This window comes from Neoarius graeffei, chromosome 2, assembly GCF_027579695.1.
Source record: "Neoarius graeffei isolate fNeoGra1 chromosome 2, fNeoGra1.pri, whole genome shotgun sequence".
In the NCBI taxonomy this organism is placed as follows: domain Eukaryota; kingdom Metazoa; phylum Chordata; class Actinopteri; order Siluriformes; family Ariidae; genus Neoarius; species Neoarius graeffei.
This window is the reverse complement of record NC_083570.1, coordinates 18,446,342-18,464,953: the sequence shown is the minus strand read 5'-3', so window position 1 is coordinate 18,464,953 and position 18,612 is coordinate 18,446,342. Positions and strand designations below refer to the sequence as shown.

Below are 18,612 nucleotides of genomic sequence, written 5' to 3'. Positions count from 1 at the left end.
TCCATAACTTTGAGCTCCTGGTGCCACCATTAAACTTTCGAATTTTGTCAAAATATTTCACCCAGTGTGTTTTCTTAGCAAAAGGAACATAAAAACAAAAATGCATCATGATCGGAGGAACTTTTCATTTTTATTTGGGGTTGGGGGGGATTACGACGACGACGACAACAAAGTGTGTTCATCACTTCGCTCTGTTTGCGCAGGAACGAGCTGATAGCCGAGCTCGATCAGGACGAGAAGGACCAGCAGAACACGTCTCGCCTGGTCCAGGAGCACAAGAAGCTTCTCGAAGAGAACAAGAGCTTGTCTACCTACTTCCAGCAGTGCAAGAAGCAACTGGAGATCATCCGTGCACAGCAACAGAAAAGACAGGGCACGTCATGATGCCTTTTCAGAAAAAAAAAAAAATGCCCCGTACACAGACTGGCTCACTTTTTTTTTTTTTTCTTTTTTTTTTTTCTCTTTCTTTCAGCCCCAGTTAATCCTGATTTTCTCTTGTAGCAGCCTGTATCTCAACACCATGGATTGACTGGATTGGCTAGGACTGTGCACGAGCATGCTGCCTCTACAACAGGATCGAGAGCCAGCTCTTTTTAAATAAAAGAAAAGAGAGAGCGAGCAGTGCATTTATATACACACTAATGCCCCTGTTGGTCCTAATGAGCCAAAGTTTAGCGCTTTTTTTCTTTCTTTCTTTTAAAATAGTGACCTGTGCAGATTCAAGGCCTCAGTGAAGAACCACGTCTGTAAATCCCGTCAGTTTCACAGGGTTCGATTTTGCCCTTCCTCACCAATCCCATAATTCCCCCGGAGGATCAGGAAACGCCGCTTTGCTGGCTGTCGATCCTTGGAATGTGAACACGAAGCGCTTTTTTTTATTTTTTTTTTTTTTATTTGAGAAAGTTACATGGATTCTAAACTGATTTTACTTTATTTGTGTATATATTTATATAGTTTGTATCTTATTTTCATTTTTAACCTTATGCAAAAACTGTATCTTTGATGGTATTTCTTGCGAAAGGCGTTTTAACGTTAAAAAGGGGGATGTATTTTGCATATGCCTTGCACGTTGTACCTTGAACCCAGCGCCTGTGATGAAATACTGGAGCCTCACACATACGGAAAAAAAAAAAGATGCAATATTTTAAATAACTGTTTTTTTTTTTTTCTTTTCTAGTTGAGCTGTAAAGCCAGATTAACCCAGCTCGGCAGTAGGTAGGTAGGTAGGTATAGGTTATGGAATTGTGATACAAAGCCAGCTAATCAAGATGACAGTGTTGTGTTTTTTTGTTTTTGTTTTTTTCCTCCCCCTTCTTTATTTATCATCTGCTGATGTTGTACGGTGACTTGCACACAGGTCTCGATGGGGTAGAATCTTTTTTTTTTTTTGTGGGGGGGGGTTATTCTTAGTTCACATGTTGCCTTAGAGGTTTAATCGCTTGCATTTACTTGCGTTTTAATAAGGCAGACTCGTTAAGTGTAATTAACAGTATAACCAATTGGTGTGCTTGAGTGGATTTTTTTTTTTTTCTTTAATGCAAGGAAATGGAATCAGGAAGCTAACGTGAACCAGATTTTTATTATTATTTTATTATTATGATTATTATTTTTTTAAATCTGGTCAACAGTGTGGTGTTGGTACGCTGCGGAAATCACTGACCGTCATGTCCGTCACTCGTGATTCCATTTCATTCAGTCGTCAGTTGCGTTTCATTTGTACGTGTGGGGTTTTTTTTTCCCCTCTTTTTCCCTTTGTCGCATTTTAAGAAAAGAGCTTGTCCATTCAAAGCAGGTGACACCTCCTTCTCGTCCTCCTTTCCTCCTGTTTTGCACAGTCGCCTCGTTCACAATGACACAAGTTACCGTTTCACTCAAAACATTTCTAAGCATGAAGGGGAAAAAATATCACAATCTTGATTTGTCTTTTGGTTTTTTTTTTCTTCCCTTCTCGACCTATTTGTTCCATTTATATGATGTGTCTGTATTATGCGTTGTACATAAGACGTCTGATTTCTTAAGCTATGGGGAGTGGGATTGCACAGAGGAGTATGGCATCTTGAAATAAAACAGACAGGTGGACATTGTGCAACCTTTACTGTCTCTGTCTCACTTGAATACATATGAGAATGTCCTCAGTGTTCACCAGGCTACAGCTAAACGCACAGTGGGTTCTCAAAGATGGCTTTACAAATCATAAAATCTCATTTAAACACACATACAATCCTATTTTTATCCCCCGCTGGACAAAAGGCCCAAAGTGGGATTATGTCGTGGTGATTTCTGTTCCGGGACGGGTGCTGACCTTCTGAAATCAACTCCTCTCACAATTTTTGGAGGAATTTCACGAAACTTGGCAGGATTCTGTTTTTTTTTTTTAAATAATATAGGACAACAATGGGGCGGCACGGTGGTGTAGTGGTTAGCGCTGTCGCCTCACAGCAAGAAGGTCCGGGTTCAAGCCCCGTGGCCGGTGAGGGCCTTTCTGTGCGGAGTTTGCATGTTCTCCCCGTGTCCGTGTGGGTTTCCTCCGGGTGCTCCGGTTTCCCCCACAGTCCAAAGACATGCAGGTTAGGTTAACTGGTGACTCTAAATTGACCGTAGGTGTGAATGTGAGTGTGAATGGTTGTCTGTGTCTATGTGTCAGCCCTGTGATGACCTGGCGACTTGTCCAGGGTGTACCCCGCCTTTCGCCCGTAGTCAGCTGGGATAGGCTCCAGCTTGCCTGCGACCCTGTAGAACAGGATAAAGCGGCTAGAGATGATATGAGATTGGACAACAATGCAAAAAAAAGAAAAATCCAACCTTTAATTCAAGCGCATTTATTCAGTGAGAAAAAAATCCCACATTTAAGAAATAATTCTTTTACATGAAGTCATGTGTGCCACAATTATCGGCACCCCTGATGTTAATACTTTGTACAACCCCCGTTTGCCAACAAGACAGCATTTAATATTCTCCTATAACATTTCACAAGATGGGAGAATACAGAGAGAGGGATATTCGACCATTCCTCTTTGCACAATCTCTCTAAATCATCCAGAGTCCTGGGTCCTCTCCTATGCACTCTCCTCTTCAGCTCACCCCACAGGTTTTCAATTGGGTTGAGGTCTGGGGACTGAGATGGCCATGGGAGGAGCTTGATTTTGTGTCTGGTGAACCATTTTTGTGTCGATTTGGCCACATGTTTAGGGTCATTATCTTTCTGAAAGACCCAGTGACGACCCATCTTCAGCTTTCGGGCAGAGGCCACCAGATTTTGATTTAAAATGTCCTGGTATTTCAAAGAGTTCATGATGCCATGCACCCTAACAAGGTTCCCGGGGCCTTTGGAAGAGAAACAGGCCCACAGCATCACCGATCCTCCCCCATACTTCACAGTGGGCATGAGGTGCTTTTCCGCATACTCATCTTTTGTGATGTATTTGAGTGTTTGTTGGCAAAAAGCTCTATCTTGGTCTCATCTGGCCAAAGCACACGGTCCCGGTTGAAGTCCCAGTACCGCTTAGCGAACTCCAGACGTTGACGTTTATGCTTGTAAGTGAGAAAAGGCTTTTTCCGTGCATGCCTCCCAAACAGCTTGTTGGCATGTAGATAGCGCCTGATGGTTGTTATGGAGACTTTGTGATCCCAAGATGCTACTCTTTGATGCAATTCTCTAACAGTGAACTTTTTACTTCTCTTACCATCCTCCTCACTGTGCGTGGTGGCAAGATAAACTTGCATCCTCGTCCAGGCTTGTTTGCCACTGTTCCAGTTGTTTTAAACTTCTTGATGATTCCTCTGACTGTAGATATGGGCAGGTGGAGGCGAGCGGCTATTTTCGTGTAGCCGTCACCTGACTTATGAAGGTCGACACACATCTGCCTTACTTGAACGGTGTGTTCGCTTGTCTTTCCCATGTTGAAGAGTGGATAAGAGAAATAGGCCTCTGTGTCACATCATATTTATACCCCAGGGAAACAAGATGTGATGAATTACTAATTAAAGGTTCCTAGATACTCTGATCAACTTTATAAACGACAGTAGAAATGACAGAAATGCTTCAATTACATTTATTTTCTAGGAATTGTTATGGGTGCCAATAATTGTGGAACAGGTGATTTTATGAAAAATAATTATTTCTTAGTCAGGGATTTTTTTTTTTAATTTTTAATTCACTTGAGTTAAAGGTTACAATTTTCAGTGTGAGATTATGCTTCTGCAATGAAAACACATCTTAACCAGGGGTGCCAATAATTGTGGAGGGCGCTGTATACTGGTAATATGCATATTGTAATTTCGTTCAGTTCAGTCGCATTTTGCCAGAGTTCCAGCCCTCGATTAACAAAATTATACTTTAACAATTTCCTGAAGGTGTGCTCGCCTTCTGACATCAACTTCTCTCAGTTTCTGGACGAATTTCCCGAAGCTTGGCGAAAAGTCCTCGTTATATGTCGGGAATACGCAGATTGCGGTTTAATTTCGTTTGTGAAAATTGTACCAGAGTTTTGACCCTTGATTAAATAACTGACAGTTTCACGAGGGTGTACGTTCTTCTGAAATCGACTCCTCTCACAGTTTGTGGAGGAATTTCACCAAACTTGGCAACAGGCTTTGTTATATGACAGTTATACGCATATTGAAATTTCGTGTAATTTGGGCAAATTTTTATGCCCTTGATGATTTTAAGAAACTTGTACTTTGGCAGTTTTATAAAAGTGTGCTTGCTCTCTGAAATCAACTTCCCTTACAATTGTTATCCCCACTGGCCGAAAGGCCCGAAGGGGGATTATGTTATGGCGACGTCTGTCCGTCCCAGGAAGGGTACTCGCCTTCTGAAATCAACTCCTCTCAATCTTTGGAGAAATTTCACAAAACTTGACAAGAGGCGTTGTTATATGTTGGTAATACGCTATATTGCAATTTCGTTCAATTCAGTTGCATTTTACCAGAGTTATGGCATCGTTGCCAGCGGGGGAGTACTCTTGTTCAGTCCTTTGTAGAAGCACCTTGGACAAGTACCTATGAGTGTTACACACCTGAATTTTTTTTTTGAAGTTTCTGCCATTCTTCCTGGCAGATCCTGTCAATCTCTGGTCTCGCTATAGGAGTCTGAACTGTGAACTCTGAACTTGTACTGAAACTACTCCAGTGTTGTATTGACTGCACGCTTTGTGTCCTTGTCATGCTGAGCAGTGAATCAAACACTTAAGTTGTTTGAAATCTGGTGCAGGTTTTCTATAAAGAAAGGCCGCTCTGCATTTAGCTGTTTTCATCCTTCCCTCAGTTCTGGCCGGTCTCCCTGTCCATGATGTTCAGAAGCACTGCCATAGCATGATGCTGCCACCACCATGCTTCACCACAGATTTGATCAGAAGGACAACTTTATTCATCACATGTACGCTTGTGAAATTCCTCTCTGCGTTTTTAACCCATCTGAAGCAGTGAACAGTGGGCAGCTATGCTACAGCGCCCGGGGAGCAGTTGGGGGTTCGGTGCCTCACTCAAGGGCACTTCAGCCCATGGCTGCCCCATGTTAACCTAACCGCATGTCTTTGAATTGTTGGGGAAGCCCACACAGACACGGGGAGAACATGCAAACTCGACACAGAAAGACCCCCGTCGGCCACTGGGCTCAAACTCAGAACCTTCTTGCTGTGAGGCAACAGTGCTAACCACTTTACCACCCATAAGTAGTACTAGGAGTTAATCCCAGAAAGTTCGAGTCCCATCAGTCTACCCATTCTAGCGTAAAAGTCTGATGTGATGGAGTCTTTCTGAGATGCTGGTTGTTCTGGTAGGTTCTTTTTATCTCTGATAAGGACTTGTGCACCTGGCTATTCCAGTGGCCACTGGGTTCTTTATCACCAAAGCCACTCCAGGCTCAGTACTTAGTTTGGCAAGATGGCCAGACCAGCTCAAGGTAGGTTCCTGATGACTTCTTACCATTGCACAATAAAGGCATCCCACTTCGCTCCTGAGAACATTAAATGCTTTTTGAGGTTTACGGTAGAGTTCCTTGGACTTTGTGGCTTGGTTTCCGGTCTGACGTGCACTACAGTCCCTGACAAGAGTCTTGTCACTTGTCCATTTTGTAGAAACAACAGCTTATAACCTGACTTTTAATTAATCCATTGGTTTTAGAAATGGCTCATATGAAAGCTAAAGCCCTCCCAAATTATGTTTAATACACTAAAATAAATTTGCTTCACTGAAGAAAGATCGATCATTTAATGAACACAGAAAGGTCAGATTTTGGCAAGACAAAAGTTTTGTCGCCTACAGAGAGTAATGCGAAAATTGAACAAATAATTTACTTCAAATACAAAAATATGTTGCATAACATCAGTGAATTAAGTAGTGGTGCTGTGAGATCCATATTTAATATTTTGTCTGACTTCCATGAGCTTGAAGGACCGCATCCATGCGGTTCGACAATCATTCATACAATTTATTGATGAAGTCATCAGGAATAGCAAAGAAAGCAGTCTTACATGCCTCCCAGAGTTCATCAAGATTCTTTGGTTTTGTCTTCCATGCTTCCTCTTTCATTCTACCCCAGACATGCTCAATGATGTTCATGTCTGGTGACTGGGCTGGCCAGTCCTGGAGCACATTGATCATCTTCGCCTTGAGGAACTTTGATGTAGAGATGGAAGTATGCGATGGAGCACCATCCTGCTGCAAAATTTGACCCCTTTTATGGTTGGGAATGTAAGAGGTAGCTAATACTTCTTGATATTTTAAGCTATTGATATTGCCTTCCACCCTGCAAATCTCTCGCACACCCCCATACTGGATGTAACCCCAGACCATGATTTTTCCGCCACCAAACTTAACTGTTTTCGGGGTGAATCTCAGATCCATGCGGGCTCCAGTAGGTCTCCTGCAATATTTGCAGCGGCTGTGATGTAATTCAACCGAAGATTCATCTGAGAAATCCATCTTCTGCCACTTTTCCAGCATCCATCCTTTTAGCAGGCTATGGGCCTTGGCAAATGCCACACGTTTTCTTAATTGCCTTTTGTTTAGTGCTGGTTTCTGGGCACTGATTCGACCATGGAGGCCATTTCAAGACAGAATTCTACAAACTGTTCTGGTTGACACGGGGACTTGAGGTGACCAGGCCTGGTGGAGCTCTGCTGCAGTGAAAAAGAGGCTGGCCTTGGATTTTCGAGCCAACAAACAGTCCTCCCGAGCAGTTGTCTTGCAGGGTCTGCCGGACCTGGGCTTGTCAAAAACATCTCCAGTCTCTTCAAATCTTTTTTCTTATTCTTTGTACTTGATGCTGAGACACATTGAAGGTGTCAGCCACCTCAGCAGTGGATCTGGTCTTCAGCCTCTTGATAATCAACGCTTTGGTCTCAGGGTGAATCTTAGGCATGTTGTCAGACGTCAAGTTGCAGTTGATGTGAAGGTCTGGTGTGCTGGGGTTCTTTTTATACACACCCACTAATTGATTGATCAATTATTGATCACCAGTGAGGCTGTAATCTAGGATTGGGTGCATCATATGACAAGGCGACAAGACTTTTGTCTTTGCAAAAACTGACTCAGTGTGCTTTACCAAGCTGTGAACGTTAGAATACTTTTCAGCAGTTTCGTTTGACACCAAAACATTATTTCAAAAGCTGTTGGTATTGAAATTAGCCATTTCTTGTAAAAAAAAAAAAAAATTGATTAGACATGCAGTATATTTAAGGGGCACTGAAGGTCAACTTGTACCCAAGCGACAAGACTTTTGTAAGGGACTGTATAAATTGTAGGACCTTTATGTACACATACAGTGGTGCTTGAAAGTTTGTGAACCCTTTAGAATTCTCTATATGACCTCAATCAGATTTTCACCCAAGTCCAAAAAAAAAAGTAGACTGAGAACCCAATTAAACAAACAAAAATATTACACTTGGTTGAAAATATGTGAGCCTTTTGCTTTCAGTCTGTGGTGTGACCCCTCCCTCCCATTATCCAGCAGTAACTGCGACTAAACATTTCCAGTAACTGTAGATCAGTTCTGCAAATCTACATGGAGAAATTTTAGCTCATTCCCCTGCGATGTTGGTGGGTTTCCCCAAAAGTGACTCATTTTGTTTAATCAGGTTCTTTTTATCTACTTTTAGGACTTGGGTGAAAATAGGTTTTTGAAGGTCATATTTGTGCAGAAATATAGAAAATTCTAAACAAGCGTTCATATGCTGCTGCAGGTCCACTTATGGTATCCGGTTATTTAGCACAAGTTCTAAAGTCTCTTAACACAACTCTGGATTATGGTCACAATAACCAAAAAATACTCATCTTGATAAACGATGATTGCTTAGGGACCGGAAGCTGGAATTTCTGCTGCTGGGCATGTTAAGGATCGGTTGTTGATCCCTGAAACGTGGACTGAAAATCCGATTCTTTGGTGTCTTTGGATATTTGTAGTTAAGCCATAATAAACCTTGAACTGTGGGCACCTTCATAGATAACTTCAGTCACTTGTGATCATATCACAAATTCAAATGATTGTCGAGAATTACGCGTTTGCCGAATTAATTAACCGGAGGATTATGTCTCTTGCTCTGCTTGACAACCTGTGTTTTGCCGACTAAGAGCAGAATCTATTCCTAAAAACGTACTCAAATTATTAAAAGTCCATTTGATATCACGTATTACGGTTTTCATATGTATTTGACTAATAAAGCTTCAGTCTTTAACTGAAAAAAGACCAATTTCATTGAGGAAAAATAAGAATCATGTCTCCTTAGTAATCAACAGTTGGGATGTGTAAACAAACAAACGAAAGAAACTTCCACTAAAGTATCCTAGAACGAATGGGAATTATCTTTAGCAAATTGTAAATAATAAATATGATCTAATTTAAGCTTAACACTTAAGACAAAACGAGCCTGGAAGTTGGCTGTAGCGGTGTACTGTGTCAGGGTTCATGCTGTGTTAAATAATTTGGAGGGAGGATTGGTGACTAACATACAGGTTTCATCGAACACAGCGGTTTCAAGATAGCGGACAGGGGACAGACGATCGGAATCTCGGCAACTTTCATTAAAAAAAAAAATCCATCAAACCATCTTTTAAACATGATCAGTAAGTATTCATAATCAAGATTACGTGTTCTTGTGCTAAAGAACTTAAGAGACTTTAGAACTTGTGCTAAATAACCGTAAACCAGCAGGAGTGGAACTCAGTGTGGTCTGCTGTTGCATGCTGAGATGCTTTTCTGCTCACCACGGCTGTAAAGAGTGATTATATGAGTTGTTATATCCTTCCTGGCAGCTCGAACTGCTCAATCTGGCCATTTTCCTCTGACTTCTCTTATCAACAAGGCGTTTGTTTCCATCCACAGAACTCTCATTCACTCGCTTGATTGATTGTTTTTTGTTTTTCACACCATTCATAGAGTGTAAACTCTCGAGACTGTTGTGTGTGTGTGTGAAAACCCCAGGAGATCAGCAGGTTCTGAAATACTCAGACTAGTCCATCCGACACAGCGAAAGTCACACTTTGAGATCACAATTTTTCCCATTCTGATGTTTGAACATTGTGACCATGAACCTGAAGCTCTTGATTTGTATCTGCATGATTTGATGCATCAAGGGATTCGCTGATTGAGATAACAGCTGTATAACGGTGCAGACGGACTCGAGTCAAGTTCTAGAGGCATCTCAAGATGATCGGCGGGATCAACATTTTTCAAAGCCACTGTTTCACTCAACTTTGAGCCAAAATCGAAGGAATTTTCACTTATTGATCAAATCGTTTTTCACCTCCTCCTCTTTGCTGAGTAAGTTTGAGTCAGATGGTGTGAACAGCGGCGCCACGAGAAGTTTTGGGCCCGATGAAAGAATATAATATTGTTTCTGGTAACCCGACTTCATCATGATGGTGTCAATGTACTGATGGTTCACCATCAATTCTGCTTGTACTGTGCGCAGCTAACGTTAGTGCCGGATTGGAAAGCAACAAACCGAACATCATGTCACGCTCTGGCTCCGCCTACACAACACTGTACCATGTAATGAATAGAGAGAGGGGTGAAATATAAAGACTGACGATTCTAATAATTTTGCGTAAAATGGAAAAACGAACCAGAAGGTTGCTGTATTTGCTCATTTTAAGAGACAAAATTATAAATTAAAAAAAAAAATTAACTTAGACATGGTAATGATGATATTAATATTGTCCTCTGAGGGCCCTCGGTCAACGCTGGGCCCTTAGAATCATCCTAACTTCCCACAACCGCAGCCCGGGTGTGAGAATTTTCAGCAGTTTTGTAATATTGGTTGAACTAACAGGTGATTGGGGGGGGATCAGATCAGTTAGTGTTTATCGTGTACTATCATAAACTATAAGCTATGAAACACACTTGTTTAAGAGAATCATCTCATCTCATTATCTCTAGCCGCTTTATCCTGTTCTACAGGGTTGCAGGCAAGCTGGAGCCTATCCCAGCTGACTACGAGCGAAAGGCGGGGTACACCCTGGACAAGTCACCAGGTCATCGCAGGGCTGACACATAGACACAGACAACCATTCACAGTCACACCTACGGTCAATTTAGAGTCACCAGTTAACCTAACCTGCATGTCTTTGGACTGTGGGGGAAACCGGAGCACCCGGAGGAAACCCACGTGGACACGGGGAGAACATGCAAACTCCACACAGAAAGGCCCTCGCGGACACGGGGCTCGAACCCGGACCTTCTTGCTGTGAGGCGACAGCGCTAACCACTACACCACCATGCCGCCCCATTAAGAGAATCAAATTGTGCTTTTTTTTTTTTTTTTTTTTTATATAAATGACGAGGCTTTGATGCTGAACCAAGGGCGGCTGGTGCATAAGGGCGATTGGGCGACGCACTGCCAAAACGAAGAAAAAAAAAGTTTTTTTTCTTTTTTTAAAACAAACTTTCACCAGCGCTGCTCAAGGCCATTTTAATCTGTCTCTGGGTATCATTGTCCAATCAGGGTGGTCTTGCTTCTAGAGTACCGCCCCTTTTGGGGCGATTTCAGTCACGCTGAAAATCGCCCAAGAGTTCACTGATAGAGTCCCATGTTAATATATGTTTTTTCTCCTGACTGACACTTCAATGCAATCTCTATGGGTTCCGGGGGGGTGTGCCCTAACGTGCTTATGTCACTGCGAAGCGCGGCAAAGTTGCGTTCGATCCGCTCAGTTTCTGAGGTGAGATGGATGCGGAAAGCAATTCAGTGCGGTCCTTAAAAGAAGTTCCATTTAGTCAGCGATCAAATCGAGCTAAATTGGCAACAAAACAAGCTGGACCCCCTCGACCAAATCTAAACATAAAACAAATTTCGACAAGGGGGGGAAATCATATACTCGAGGTTTTACTTCAACATGGTCCCAGCGCAAATCCTGGCGAGCTGGCTGCGAGGACGCCTCAGCGGTTTTCTGCTCCCCCTGCTTACTTTTCCACCCTGGAGGTGGCTCCACGGACAACACTGGAGTTTCGGACATGCATCATTTGTCGGAGAAAATAAAAAAACATGAGTCATCAAAGATTCACATGGGCAGCTGCCTGAAATTTTCGGCTTTTGGGAGAGTGAACATCGCTACACAACCGGATGAGGGCTACAGGCTAGCAGTTCGCCGCCACAACGATGAGGTGAGCAAGAACAGGCACATATTAAACCGGCTCATCCAACGCGTGAAATTTTGTGGAGTGTTCGAGTTAGCTCTACGAGGCAAAGACGAAACTGAGGGCTCCAGTCACCGTGGTGTTTTTCTGGGTTTGGTTGACTATTGACTTGCTACCTAGGTCAGTCCTGTGGACATTTATGGTCCGTGTAGACATAACGGGGGAAAATTGCCCCCCCCTGAAAAAAAAATTCAGGAGCCGCCACTGTGCTGAACAAAACCACTGTAAAGCCGACCCAGATGTGTAAGGTGTACTGTCACCACAGGAGGGCGATAGAGACTGTGACACCTTCCTGAAACCGAATCTGTCCAGCTTTGTCTCTGCGTTTGGTCTTGGATAATATTCAGGTCACTCAGGTAATTTTTTTTTTTTTTTAAATGACTTCGTTCTTTTGCTTCATATTTAATTTGAACAGGACACGAACGGGGCGTTCTTATCCAGACCCGACCGAACCACACATCTTTCACTATGCACCAGTTTGTGCATGAGGTGATGAGCTGTGAATCATCATGTGGGCATCATTAAGGCCTGTCAGAAGTGGAGAACACCTCGGCCTTTCACAGGGGAAACCCGTGTGGGGTTCAAGTGACGCTGGTGGGGTGGGGTGGGGGTGTTTGCTTGCTCAATTCTATTTTTAACCTAAAAACACTCCTCACCTTTACATCGACTCCTTTTATAAATCAATCCCTTTTCATGGGAACATGATGTAATCCATCTTTTCTTTGGAAGGAACATCTCATCTCATTATCTCTAGCCGCTTTATCCTGTTCTACAGGGTCGCAGGCAAGCTGGAGGTGGTTAGGTTAACTGGTGACTCTAAATTGAGCGTAGGTGTGAATGTGAGTGTGAATGGTTGTCTGTGTCAATGTGTCAGCCCTGTGATGACCTGGCGACTTGTCCAGGGTGTACCCCGCCTTTCACCCGTAGTCAGCTGGAAGGAACAATAAATTTGTTCAAGTTGTCGTATAAACAGCGTTATTTTACTCCACCTTGGGCAGTATGGTTGAGGTTTCATCCACTTCCACATGCGGTCAGTTTTCACTTTCTCACATGATTTATTTTCTGTTTGTTTGGTTTTTTTTAAATAATGATTCATTGATTTTCATTCGTTTTTATTTGCTCACTTATGATTGGTTTTTAAAATGATTTTATATTCTTATTTTAATATGATTATTTTCACAGGATTATTTTTGACAATTTGTTTTTCGTGTGGGTTTTTATGCTTCTTTTTCCACAGTTTTTTAATTTCTGTTTTTATGATTTTTTCATATCTTATTTTCATATTTTATCCACATGTAGTGCATAATTTTTTTCTCTTTTTAAAAGAAAAAGAATTTTCAGTTGTGGGTTTTCACAGTTCATTTATTTTCATTTTCTCACTTATTATTGTTTTTTAAAATGATTTTGTTTGGTGATTTTCACAGGATTTTTTTTTTTTTACAATTTTTTTTTATGCTTCTTTTTCCACAGTTTTTTTTTTTATATCTTTTCATATTTTTTCCACATGTAGCACATTACTTTTTTCTCTTTTTAAAAAAAAGTTTTTCAGTTATTATTGGTTTTTAAAATGATTTTTTTTCTCAGTATTTTTTTTTTACAATTTGTTTTTCATGGTTTTTTATGCTTGTTTTTCCACATCGCATTTTTTTATTTCTGTTTTTGATTTTTTCATATCTTTTCATATTTTTCCCTCTTTTAAAAAAAATTTTCAGTTGTCGTTTTTCACAGTTCATTTATTTTCATTTTCTCACTACTTATTGGTTTTTAAAATGATTTTGTTTGCTGATTTTAACATTGATTTATTTTCACAGGATTTTTTTTTTTTTTTTTTTTTACAGTTTTTCATGTTTTTATGCTTATTTTTTATTTTTTATGATTTTTTTTCATATCTTATTTTCATATTTTTTCCACATGTAGCACATACTTTTATTTTCTCTTTAAAAAAAAATGAATTATTTTCAGTTCTGGTTTTTCACAATTCCTTTATTTTCATTTGTTTTTATTTTCTCACTTATTTGGTTTAAGTGATTTTATTTATTTTTTTTGAATATGATTAATTATATTTTCTCAGGATTTTTTTGATAATTTGTTTATCATGTGGGGTTTTTTATGCTTCTTTTTCCACATAGGGTTTTTTTTCTGTTTTTATCTTTTTTCCCCATATCTTATTCATATTTTTTCCATGTGTAGCACATTATTTTTATTTTCTCTTTTTAAAAGAAACATGAATTATTTTCAGTTGTGGTTTTTCACAATTCATTAATTTTCACAAAAACATTTTCCGCATGATTTTTAAAGATGATTAATTTTCCCATGTGATTTGATTGTGTTGCGTGTGTTTATGTGGGGTGGGGGTTCCCCGATCTCTAGTGTTCCACCCCTAGCAGCCTCACTGGCTCCTCCCACTCACCCTGATTATAAATCCACAGTACCAGTGGAGTGGATTTTTTTTTAATGGTCTTGAAGACATTTTCATGCTGGAAATTCCTTTCAAAATGAAATAGTGACCCCTTCCTCCACTTGACATGAATAATTATTATAATAATTTCCACTTGGTGAGGGGAAGGCTAAATGTAGTAAAATTACTATGTGCCAATCAAGTCCTCAGCATACTGTACATGTCCTTGAAAAAACGAAAGGTGGCAAAGCCAACTGTTTTAATTTTCCATGACTGTCGAACTTCCATTAACCCTTTTGTGTCACTTATCCCTCAGAAAAAAGAAAAGTGAGCAGATTTGTCATTTAAAATCTTCTCACCTTTTCATTTCAAAGTCAAACTGACTTTTTAAATCCTGCTCAAACTTTTTTCCGCCATGCATTTTGATTTAACTCGGAAGTGGGAAGTCGGAATTGCGTCATTTTAACGTGTGTTTTGGCTGAGTTAAAGTAAGCGCCGTTATAAACTCGAAAAATGATGTTTTATGTACTGTTGATGGTGGGAGCGGCCATGTCGATATGACGCGAAGAAGCATGGTGGTGGGAGCATCATGATATGGTGCTGCACAGTCGTGGAGATTTGCACATCCCTCCTATTTGTACCAGGAATTATTTGAGGAGAATTGAACCTCATCGTCCATGAGAAGATGTTTCACCAAGACAACGATCCTGAAATAACTCAAGCCAGGCTCCTTGATTATTATTATCTTTTAAATTCCATTGAAAATGAATTGCGGGTTTTAAAAGTGCAAGTCCACTGTGTCCTTTGGTTTTGCCAGGATAAATGCACCAAAATTGAATCACAGTGCTGCAAATTGCAAGCAACTTTTTGCTGGAGATGTCTGGAAACTGGTGGGATGGTGGAAGCGGCCATGACGTCATGTGTTGAGGAAACTTTCCTGACTTTCCAAGTGGGAATTCCGGACATGGAAATGTAGGAAAACTCTTTGATAACCAAGACGCATGGTCAAGGTAAGCCAAAAAAATTAAAGACTTCCAAATAAATTTGAATCAAGCGTTGAAATGGAGTCATGAACATCCATTTCTGGACCAAACACCATTCCGGGGCGTTTGAGGCAGCACGGTTCCTCGGCGAACCCTTGTGATAGGAGTCCAATATCAGCAATCAGCTGACCTCTCAGCACCACGACACACTCCTCCACATCTCCGATCTTAATCTTCTGTAGAATCCACGCTTTCTGCTCTTCTTGTTCACTCAACAGTTCCCAGTACCTCCATGGCCTGCGTACTCGGGACTTGAACATCTTTGGGAAATGAAAGCATGTTCTAGCTCGCACAGTTAGAGCAGAAGAGTTGGACAACATTCCTGATCAACTCTATGCAGACGACACGTCGCCACTCTGTTACAGGCAAGAACGTGGAGAAATCCTGTTCACCTTCCACGTTAAACTTCCTCGAAAACCTTCACGAAATTACTGACGATCCTCAAAACGAGGGCTTTATTCCAGGAAAGAGCATTTGATAAATTGGGTACGTTCATAGTGTAGTATTAATTACAAGATTGTCTTCAGAGTGATGAAGGTCTGTTTCCTTCTCAAGCCGAACTCAAGAATCTCAAAGGGTTTCAATTTTTTAACCAAAACATTTCAGATATTTTGACTGGCAATGCCCTTGAATGAAAACAACATCAGATGATGATGTGATACAACCAACAGAGAGCCTGATCCTTATTTGACCCCATGTCTTCCCTAATTTCGACCTTACCTTCACTCTCAAACAGTTGAGAATAAAAGTTTGTACCCCCCATGGTTTTTGATTGTACCTCTTTTACTTGTATCCTTTAACAAGACAACAATCATCAATCTATCCACCTATCTCCAGGATGAAAAATCTTCAAGAAAAATTTCCACGATCCTCACAGTCTTGGGTCAAGGAATATTTTTAAAATGCAACGTGATCACAGAACACTAAAGCTCAAAGCCGAAAAACAGTACTGACTTACTGACATGATCATATACTGATTACACAACCAACCACATTTTAGCCTTGTGGTTACAGGCTAAAAGGCTAAGCTTCCAGGAAACAAAACAAGGGATTGGGCAACACACTGGTTTTACTTCATATGCTTTTACTTCATTTAAATATTTAGATTTGGATGATTATTCAACACCTCCCGACCAATCAGAACTGAGTGCTGTGCTATATTTTAAAATAATATTGGCTGGCTTTTTCATGCTATATCAGATGTATTCCATTCAGCTAGCACGATATTGAACGAGTCGAAGCCTCTTTTCCAGTTTTTCGATGTCCGTTGGTATGTTTTTCTCTTGTGAATATCTAATGAAGTTTTGGTAGCTTTTTGGGTGTTCAACGCATCTTTCTCTTTCCCAGCGAACAAAGAAATGCTTGCGGGCATGCACAACAGAAAACTCTCATTGAATATTTGGATCAGCTCCGACGTGTGAGGTCATGTTGTCTTGACAACCATGCAATATTTTAAACCATATTCAATGCTCATTCTCCTTTGGGTAGAGTGATGTCATACACATAGGATAAGCGATATGCTAACAATATTGCATGCTGTCGTACCAAATGAATGAAAACTGCTCGAAGGGACGAGAACACATGGTTTTTATTCCATCGAAAAAGTTTCCTGTATGTATAATAATTTAGTTATTCCTCAAAATTGAGTCGTACAGTGGTGCTTGAAGGTTTGTGAACCCTTGAGAATTTTCAATATTTCTGCATAAATAGGACCTAAAACATCAGATTTTCACACAAGTCCTAAAAGTAGATAAAGAGAACCCAGTTAAACAAATGAGACAAAAATATTATACTTGATTTATTTACTGAGGAAAATGATCCAATATTACATATCTGTGAGTGGCAAAAGTATGTGAACCTTTGCTTTCAGTATCTGGTGTGACCCCCTTGTGCAGCAATAACTGCAACTAAACATTTGCAGTAACTGTTGATCAGTCCTGCACACCGGCTTGGAGGAATTTTAGCCCATTCCTCCGTACAGAACAGCTTCAACTCTGGGATGTTGGTGGGTTTCCTCACATGAACTGCTCGCTTCAGGTCCTTCCACAACATTTCGATTGGGTTAAGGTCAGGTCTTTGACTTGGCCATTCCAAAACATTAACTTTATTCTTCTTTAACCATTCTTTGGTAGAATGACTTGTGTGCTTAGGGTCGTTGTCTTGCTGCATGACCCACCTTCTCTTGAGATTCAGTTCATGGACAGATGTCCTGACGTTTTCCTTTAGAATTCGCTGGTATAATTCAGAATTCATTGTTCCATCAATGATGGCAAGCCGTCCTGGCCCAGATGCAGCAAAACAGGCCCAAACCATGATACTACCACCACCATGTTTCACAGATGGGATAAGGTTCTTATGCTGAAATGCAGTGTTTTTCCTTTCTGCAAACATAATGCTTCTCATTTAAACCAAAAAGTTCTATTTTGGTCTCATCCATCCACAAAACATTTTTCCAATAGCCTTCTGGCTTGTCCACATGATCTTTAGCAAACTGCGGACGAACAGCAATGTTCTTTTTGGAGAGAAGTGGCTTTCTCCTTGCAACCCTGCCATGCACACCATTTGTTGTTCAGTGTTCTCCTGATGGTGGACTCATGAACATTAGCCAATGTGAGAGAGGCCTTCAGTTGCTTAGAAGTTACCCTGGGGTCCTTTGTGACCTCGCCGACTATTACACGCCTTGCTCTTAGAGTGATCTTTGTTGGTCGACCACTCCTGGGGAGGTTAACAATGGTCTTGAATTTCCTCCATTTGTACACAATCTGTCTGACTGTGGATTGGTGGAGTCCAAACTCTTTAGAGATGGTTTTGTAACCTTTTCCAGCCTGATGAGCATCAACAACGCTTTTTCTGAGGTCCTCAAAAATCTCCTTTGTTCGTGCCGTGATACACTTCCACAAACGTGTTGTGAAGATCAGACTTTGATAGATCCCTGTTCTTTAAATAAAACAGGGTGCCCACTCACACCTGATTGTCATCCCATTGATTGAAAACACCTGACTCTAATTTCACCTTCAAATTAACTGCTAATCCTCGAGGTTCACATACTTTTGCCACTCACAGATATGTAATATTGGATCATTTCCCTTAATAAATAAATGACCAAGTATAATATTTTTGTCTCTTTTGTTTAACTGGGTTCTCTTTATCTACTTTTAGGACTTGTGTGAAAATCTGATGTTGTTTTAGGTCATATTTATGTAGAAATATTGAAAATTTTAAAGGGTTCACAAACTTTCAAGCACCACTGTACATGAGCTGATAGTTGGCTAAAATCCATGTCCGATGAGAGAGAGTCCGACAATGATTTCTTAGAATTTAAACAAACCAGTGAAATGACAGTAGCAATTTGTGAAAAATGCTATAATAATTCTTGAAAAATAATTTTTAAAAAGATATGTTTTTACCATCAAATACTTTTATCCCATATTTTGTTGGGGTTTTGTTTTTGAGTAGTTATTATTTTGTCCTCGGTTGCTTCAGCAATGTGCTCTGCCATTTTGTTTTTCCCTACTCATGGTGTATGAACATCTTGG

At 40.6% G+C, this 18,612-nt stretch overlaps 1 protein-coding gene across 3 annotated transcripts in view; it reads left to right on the top strand.

Moving 5' to 3' along the window:
- Nucleotides 1–2,093, top strand: part of map3k7 (mitogen-activated protein kinase kinase kinase 7) — a 69,385-nt gene extending 67,292 nt beyond the window's left edge. For all 3 annotated transcript variants that reach the window (XM_060913953.1, XM_060913954.1, XM_060913955.1), the window contains one exon: nt 204–2,093. In XM_060913953.1, coding sequence (XP_060769936.1) covers nt 204–384 — 181 coding nt within the window. In that variant the 3' untranslated portion in view covers nt 385–2,093. The remainder of the gene's footprint in view (nt 1–203) is intronic.
- The last annotated feature ends 16,519 nt before the right edge of the window (nt 2,094–18,612 follow it).